Genomic DNA, 8,688 nt, shown 5'->3' with positions numbered 1-8,688 from the left:
AATATGATTCAAAATGGAAGGAGTAATCAGCTTGTCAAATGTTACTGCTGGGCTTCCCTGGTGGCGCAGTGGTTGAGAGTCCGCCTGCCGATGCAGGGGACACAGGTTCGTGCCCCGGTCCGGGAGGATCCCACATGCCACGGAGTGGCTAGGCCTGTGAGCCATGGCCACTGAGCCTGAGCGTCCGGAGCCTGTGCTCCGCAATGGGAGAGGCCACAACAGTGAGAGGCCTGCGTACCGCAAAAAAAAAAAAAAAAAAAAAAATGTTACTGCTAATTAGGGGGAGTAAGAAATAAGCCTTTGTTGTATTAAACCACTGAGATTTTGAAGTTTGTTTCTGCAGTGCATTAGCATATTAATCAATACTGTATAAACTAACTTCTTGAATTGCTTTGAATTTAAATTCTGAAAGTAAGTGCTTAAATTCAACTAATAAACGTCCTTAGAGTCCTATATGAGATCATTTTGGGCATTTTACCTGTAATGATTTGTCAGTTAGGATAGTTATTTTCTTCTTGTCATTAGAATATCTACTTATGGATTCTTATTCATTGACTCTTTCCAACAACATTTATAAAACTTAATACTCTAATAATTAGCTTCCTGAGAACAGTAAATTATCAGTGAAAGGTGCACTCATGGCGCTTTTCTAGCATAGTGATGCACTGCTTGACACAATTGGTACTTAATAAATGTGAATATGTCCATCAAATACCTGTTTTATTAATGTTATTTGATGTGTTATTACCACAGAGACTGCACTATTAAATGGCCAAAGGCCAATCTCAGGTAGTACAATGGATATGGAAATTACGTTTCTGACTTTCAGTAAAGAAACCATTTACAAAATCTGAGAGTGGAATAAGTATGTTGACTCTGGGCCATCAGAAGAGACTATGCAGATGCAGAGGTGCTTGTTGAGGGGGACTGAGGTCCAGACCAATTTCCAATCTCCAATCTGCTCTGTCCCAGAAGGCATTAGTGAGTAGAAGGAACACTTTTATAATTAGTCACCCTAGAATAGGTACCTTTTTGTAATTAGTTAGTCTAGAGAAAGTAACTTTCTCTTAGCACAGATTTGCACATCTGCCTACAGAAGACTTTCAGTGGAATGATATCTGCAAAAATATCATTTTGGTTTGATGGGTTCAGACAACAGTTTTAAATGGAATCTTCAAGTTTGACGAGAAGACAGAAAACAGACTATTTTCAGTAGGTTGGATACAAGTGAGCAGTAAAGGCCGAAGGATGGTATTGGCATTATTTTAAAGCAATGGTTCTCAAATGGGGGCAAATTTGCCCCCTGGGGGATATTTGGCAATGTCTGGAAACATTTTTGATTGTCAAAATTAGGGAGGTGCATGGTGATACTGGCATCTAGTGGGTAGAGGCAGGGATGCTGCTAAACATCCTACAGATACACAAGATAGCCACCCCCGTCACTTAGAATGAAATAGTATCCATTCTAAATGTCAGCAATGCCAATTGAGAAACCCTGACATTTCTTTCTTTATAAAAGAAGAAACCCCTAATATCTAAAATCTAATTGTACGTTTAGAGTCATAAGCCTATCTTCCCAGGACCTTCTGTTTAAGGAAACTTTGTTCATAATGTATACTTTTCTAATTCCAGCTAATTATAGTGCCTTACAGTGTTCATAAGTCAAAAGTTATTTGAGGGTGATTGCTTCTACTCGCTCAAAAACAGAATCCTCAGTTTGAATATAAAGTCCTGATTTTTACTCTTTTTACCCTTTATATTTTTTGCAATTCCCCATCCAAGTTCTCCTGGAAATTGGGTTGAGATAAAGGGAGGGTAAGACCTCAAATCCACGACTAGAGAGATAACTGTGTTTCATGGAGTGGAAAAACATGAAATTCTGAGTCTCGGATGGCCCTCCTAAGGAAGCATCGACTCCCACCACTCTTCTTAGCATCGATCAGCCTGCCCGATTGGTTTTAAGATTACTGCCGCCGTCCTCAAGTACTGCCTGCCTCTGAACAAGAGCGACAGGTAACGCCTCCCAGCAGTTTTAGCCGGGCAGCCCCGTGTCCCCAAGCACAGGCCCAAACTTCCGGAGCACACCGCTCGACGGTGGGCGGAGCGGGGTGGAAGGCGGGCCACACATCTCTGAGGACTAGAGCACCGGGCAGCCCAGGCAGGTCGAGGGTCTGTGAGGCGACCGGGCCCCTCGCGGCCCGCCGGAGGGGCCGCGCGCCGCCGGAAGTTGGAAGGGACGCTCGCCCGGGCGCCAGCCCCACAGCCAGGCCCTCCGCAGGGTCCGCCCTCCGCCGGGCATGGAGGAGGGCGCGGGAGCCGCGGCCGCCAGGACCCGCCCCCTCGCCTTCCAGAGCTGGCGACAGGCGGCGCGAGGAGGCGGGGCCGCGGCTGCTGGCGGTGCCTGCGCCTCGCGGTTTCGGAGCTAGCAGACGCTCGGGGAACATGGCGGCGGCGGAGCCCGCGGTCCCGGCGCTCCCCAGCGGCGGTGGCTTGGGGGCGCCGTCGGGCACGGTCCCCGTGCTTTTCTGCTTCTCGGTCTTCGCGCGGCCCTCAGCCGTGCCGCACGGCGCGGGCTACGAGCTGCTCATCCAGAAGTTCCTCAGTCTGTACGGCGACCAGATCGACATGCACCGCAAATTCGTGGTGCAGCTCTTCGCGGAGGAGTGGGGCCAGTACGTGGACTTGCCCAAGGGCTTCACGGTGAGCGAGCGCTGCAAGGTGCGCCTCGTGCCGCTGCAGATCCAGGTGGGTCCCGCGGGAGGGCCGCGCGCCGAGCCGCAGCTCCCGGTCCCCGTGCGTCCCCGTCCCCGCGGCGCTCCTCAGGTGCCCCGCGGCGGCGGGCCCTGCGCACCGCGCCCGCTGGGAAGGGCCGTGCCGCTGTCGCAAGCCTCCGGGATGGCCCAGCGAAAGCGCTTGTCCGAAGGTGACGGTCACCGGCTGTCCTCGGCTGGGGACGGGGCGTGGGCCTCCCGGCTATTGGCGGCGCGCGCGAACGCCCCCACGTGTGTGGTCCTCAGCCGCCCGCATCCGCTTTGTGTGCCGGGAGCGAGTCCTAGCCTCCTGCGTAACCGAAGGGCTGTGCAGAGTAAGCTGTTTTTATTTGGGTTGATGCAGAACCGGGGAAAGGAGATTGTGGGGGAGTATCGGCCTCAGGGTTTGTTCCCGGAGTTGTGTTTACCACTTGCGGAAACACAAACTTCAGGAGTCCTATCCTTTCACCCATCCTCTTCCCCAGTTTTCTGCTCCTTTGATCTTAAGTCTTTCCTAACCTTAAGTGAAATAACCTTGTTTAGCCTCTTCCAAGTAACTGTAAACTGAATCTGTTGATTACATATATACGTTGCCTACCTTGAAAAAGTCGTTTGACTCAGCACTGCAGCACCTTCTTAAATACCCAACTTTAGCTAGACCATTCTTTCCTGGTCGTGCTGGCAGAAAAAGTTGTCATACTTGAGGATTATTTTATGCCTTTTTAATATTTTTAAAAAGCTGTGCTCTAATACTGCGCAGATCTGCCTCCTGTGTACTTTTTATGCTCAGCTCAGAGGATTCACCGGAAGATTTATCCTGTTGAAAAGCAAGAACAAAAGGTGTATTTTAGGTACTACACCACCACCATTTTTTTTGGTTGAGAAACCGGTAAGCCATTTCTTTGGAAGACCCAACTGAAATGTGGGATTCAGGATTAGAAGGCATTTTAATATTCAGGTGTCATTTTCTGAGGACTGTTCTATAATTTTTGGTGGTTTTTTTGTTTGTTTGTTTTTCACTTGTAGTTGTCTGTGGAATTGGTCTTGTTTGCTATTACTCCAGCAAGTGATAGCAAAGGAAGGCCAGAAGCTTCCAAAGCAGATACTTTAACCAGAGGGCAAAGGCTGTGAGATTCTGTGGTCAACCCTTGGAGAGCCAAAAGGGAGGCAGTTGGTGTCTGATACCCTAGAATTTGCCCTGCTCTTGGGAGAGTTGTGGTTGGTACGTGTTTACTACCACCCATTTTTATGCCTTCAAGAGTTTTCATGGCTGACACCTCTCTGCAGCCTTCCTTGTCAGTCTGTTTAGATTATTACTGCCAAAATATGGAAGAAGCTGAATGCACCTTTGACAAATCCATTAATAAAGGGGAGAATCCAAATACTAGCTGAAGAGATCTGGAGCTTTACTGAGGATGCAGACTTCTTTGTGATGCATTTCCTGTAGTGGTTGGGAGGGAGAGTGGGCTGTTACCTAATAAGATGTTATGCCAAACTAGCACCCTCCCCAAGTCTTTAAGACTTCCCCCTCCCCCAACAATGGGATTTCTTATTTTGAAAAATTTAAAGCCTGGATCTGAGAACTCTTTTTAACTTATCAGTTTAGAAGTTAATGAAATATTTGTATATACCTGAAATGTCTTGTTCATTCTCAAAAGGCATTATATAATTCAGGTCACATGTGGCTTTTGAAGTCTTTTGCTTGGTATTGGAGATAAAATATAGTTATTTTTTTGTGGTGATGTTTAAAATAATAATGATAATATCACTACTCTGTCCCATTCTTTTAAAAATGTTATTTTTTCCCCACTAAATAGTCCAATAATTCTTAAGCATCTGTTATAGGATACTTTATATATTTTAAAGTATTTAAAAATATTTTTATATTCTTTCATTTTAGTAATCACAATAGCTTGACTTCTTCAGCCAGGTGCCTCCCCCAGCTTAAAAATAGGTAATGTGGAGGAATATACACACATACCATATATATCCATATACTTATTCTGATACCTATTTATATGAAGAGAGATATATATGTGTGTGTGTGTATGTGTATGGATATTCTCAGAAGAAAAAGGGAAGATACTTCTTTTCATGACCGTTTTACTGTATTTTTTTGGAACCTGGCTGTGTAATCCTAGAGACATGGACATTTTCTGGCTGGATGAGAATGTAGAGTTCACTCCACATTTGAGTGGCAGCTGTAAGTGCCTGGCCCAGTGAACGTAAACATGGGTAAGACCCAATTCTTGTTCCGTACCTAGTAATCTAACTCCTTCGTTTTACCAAAGAGCAGAACATGTAGGAAATTGCCTGAGGTTCCATGGCAAAGCGTGTGAAGGTCCTACAGCTGGCCATAGCATTTATGTTCTCTTTTCATGCTTAATGAAAATAGCAAGCAGAATGGAAAACAAGCCGCAAACTTGAGCTTGTAACAGCATTTGTTTTGATGCTATTCGTTGTTTCTGTGGAACAGATGCCTGTCACTCAGCAAGACTCAAGGTGGCCTGTCAAGTGAGGCCATGCTCTGGGTATAGGCCCCTTCTCCCAGAGGCAGGGATGAAGAGCATGTTTGGCCACATGTAATCCACAGCTTAAATAATGCCATTTATTATTTCTCCAAGAATAGGCCTTATAGCCTCTGTGGCCCTGGCTAACATACAAAATATTCTAGAATGTATTCTTAATTTACACAGGGGTCCGAGTTTGCTTTCACGCTTGTTCTGACTGACGTTGCTAGTGACCTTGTAAAACACAGTGGCTGCTTGTGCCACACTGTCTGCGCTGGTGGTTGGTTAGTGGTTCTGTGGGGATTGATCTTTAAGACCCCCATTGCCAATATTAGGCTCTGGTAACTTTTTAGTGTCTTCTTTTCTGAAATATTCTGTCCAAGTGACCGAGTGTCTGCCGACAGCTCAGGTAGCTGAAGACAGCTCATGTTTCAAGCACGGTTTATGAGTCTTCAGCCTTGTCAAAATGCTTGAAGTCTAAGGAATTTTGAGACGCAGGGGAAGAAATGTAAATGAGAGGATTATACAGTGGGAATTTAGGTCATTTTCATGACTTATAAGTGTTAATTTTTCACAAGGTATTTCCCAAGTTTTAACTAACGGAGAATTCAACCCTGGACACTTGGGCAGAGCCCAAGTAGAAGAGAGGAAGGAAAGGACATAGTAAGAATGACACCAGCGAGAGGATTTTACTTCGGTATGTAGGAGGGAAGGCTCTGGCAGCTTCGTCTGGGCAGAAGATAAGGGCTTCCCTGGGAAGGTTATTTCGACTTTTTCCTGAGGTAGTTAATTTGGAAGGGATTCTGCTCCAGGTTTTACTTCTTGGAAGTTTATTAGTACTATGATTATTTTAAACAGAGGTGTAGATGTTTTATAGCTAGAAGAGACCCCAGAGTACATGGTGGGAAGGGAGAGAAGGCAGGGTTTGGAAAGAAAGAGGAAAGGACTTGGGTGTCCCTTGGGCTTGCTAGTTGGAAGGTGGTGATTTTTTTTTTTTTTTTTTTTTTTTTTTTGCGGTACGCGGGCCTCTCACTGTTGTGGCCTCTCCCGTTACGGAGCACAGGCTCCGGACGCGCAGGCTCAACGGCCATGGCTCACGGGCCCAGCCGCTCCGCGGCATGTGGGATCCTCCCAGACCGGGGCACGAACCCATGTCCCCTGCATCGGCAGGCGGACTCCCAAGCACTGCGCCACCAGGGAAGCCCGGAAGGTGGTGATTTTTGATTTCAGAACCTTTACTGTGGAGCGTGTAGGAGGAGCAGGTAGATAAGCTAATGCTCAGAACTCTTGAGTTAGAGAAGCAGGCAGGAACTATCTTGGGAGGCGCACAGTGTCAGGGGCACTGGAGAAAACAGCTGGATCCTGAGGGTATGACATTGTCTGCCCGCCCACTTTTTAAGAATTTAACATTGCAGATTACTGCCCAAAGCATTGTACACATTTTGCCTCTTGTGGATACATTAGAGGCTACCTATAAATAAACTGTGTTTGAGTGGGAGCTAAACACAATTTCCAAACTGTGTTTGGAACTTTTTTCTGTCATTTAGTTTGCCAAGGGGAATCCAAAGTAGATTCAGATATCACTGTGTTCCTGGGATCTGGCCAGCTTCACCTTCACTCCAACCTCAGGTACAGTCTAAAGAAATCCATCGTCCTTAACACTGAAATTGATGGAGTTGGCTGGCTTCCCTTAGGCAGTTAGAAAGCTCTCTGGAGTTGTAACCTCAGTGCAAGTGACATTAGTGCTTACAGCAGGTGAGTAGGTTGTAAAATAAGAGTGAAATAAATATTCTTTTGTAGTCTAAATTAAAAAGCCCCAAACCGTTTTGCCAGGAGCAGATCATGTAATTGTCAGTCTTTTGGTGACATTTAGAAATCCACTTTATGAATCATTTCTTAATTCTGTAGACTAGGTTAACATAAGTTAGGCAATATCAGTATTTCTTTCTGTATATTTATTGTTTTCATAAGGGATTTTAGTAGTAAGTGGTATTTTAACCTCATTACAGAAGAACTATTTTTAACATGTGCTGACCTTCAGAGCGTATGTTTCCTATAGGAGGGATACACAATAACCTAATACATTTATTGATTGATTTACATGAAGCTGATTTAATCCTTGAAATAGCCCTGTGAGGTAGCCACTATTTTTATTACTTTGTTACAGATTAAGAAGCAGCTGTTTGGAGATGTTAATGATTTGCTGCATTTCATGTAATTGAAATTAGTGAAATTGACATTTGGACTCAGATTCTAATGCGCCTGGGCTGTCCTGTGTAGGCACTCTTGTAACCTGGGAGAGTCATGTCACAGACCTCTGTTTTGAGTCAGTATTGGAACAAAGCCTTACTATGCCTGTGGTAATCGGGTTTCCTTGGAAACACTTCTCAGTGAAATAATGATACCTCATATCCCCTTCTAGACCCCTCTCCCAAGCACATCATGCCTATATTGTGACTATAACAGACTACTAAAATTTTGAAAACATCACATTTACAATTCCAAACTTTAATCATTCCTAAAGATGTACAGTTTACTCACTGTAGTCGTTCGCTAGTTTGCTGCTGTAACAAAGTATAATACTACAGACTGAGTGGCTTATACAACAGAAATTTATTTTCTCATAATTCTGGAGGGTTTAGATCAGGTTTGGTTCCTTCTGAGCGCTGTGAAGAAGCCGTTCCATGCCTCCCTCCTGGCTTTTGGTGGTTTGTTGGGAGTCTTTGGCATTGTGTGGCTTGTAGACATGTCACCTTGATCTCTCCCTTCATGTTCACATGGCCTTCTCTGTGCCCAGATTTCCCCTTTTGATAAGGATGCCACTCATGTTGGATTAGGCACCCACTCTACTCCAGTATGACGTCATCTTAACTAATTATGTTTTCAGTGACTATTTCCAAATAAGGCCACTTTCTGAGGTACAGTACTGGTGGTTAGGAATTCAACATATAAATTTTAGAGCACACCATTCAACATACAACACTCACCATGCATTACGTTTATGGAGAGAACAGAAGTGGGGCACCATGTATCACTAAGCAAGGCCAGCCACTATGTATGTGCCTGTCCTGAGTAACCGAGCAAGGGAGGAGCAGATTCCTTGCAGATGTAGCAGCCATTGTTAGAAAATGGTCAGAGCACATGTGGAAGTGAAGGAGGGTAAATACTGTTATGACTGTGGTAATAATGAGACTTGGGGATGAAGAATCTTTTGAATGTGAAATCTAAGGTTGAATGCCAGCTAAGACAGTTCTTAAGAAAGTGGACAAAAAATTTATACTTGACATTTATCTCTTAAACTGTTGTTTGAGGAAGCCATTGGTTGTGATCAGCTTTTTGTGTTGAAATATGTATATTGAAATACGTATTTTTTATGTATATGTGTATGTGTAGGGATTTATGTGTATAAATATATGAAGGTGTGTGTG

The 8,688-nt window shown here is 44.7% G+C and overlaps 1 protein-coding gene across 7 annotated transcripts in view; it reads left to right on the top strand.

The window, feature by feature from the left end:
- The first annotated feature begins 2,142 nt into the window (after positions 1 to 2,142).
- Positions 2,143 to 8,688, top strand: part of ISOC1 (isochorismatase domain containing 1) — a 31,495-nt gene continuing 24,949 nt past the window's right edge. For 5 of the 7 annotated variants that reach the window (XR_014326096.1, XR_014326097.1, XR_014326098.1 and 2 more), the window contains exon 1: positions 2,144 to 2,745. Coding sequence is in view for 4 of the 7 variants with exons in the window: in XM_082836300.1 (XP_082692426.1) it covers positions 2,443 to 2,745 (303 nt within the window). In the remaining 3 variants the exon portion in view is untranslated. Of the gene's footprint in view, positions 2,746 to 8,688 lie in introns of all 7 variants that reach the window. The other 2 variants (XM_082836301.1, XM_082836298.1) reach the window with 2 other exon arrangements.

Source organism: Leucopleurus acutus, assembly GCF_964270905.1.
Source record: "Leucopleurus acutus genome assembly, chromosome: 3".
In the NCBI taxonomy this organism is placed as follows: Eukaryota; Metazoa; Chordata; class Mammalia; order Artiodactyla; family Delphinidae; genus Leucopleurus; species Leucopleurus acutus.
The sequence above is the reverse complement of the archived record's forward strand: the minus strand, read 5'-3'. Positions and strand labels throughout refer to the sequence as shown.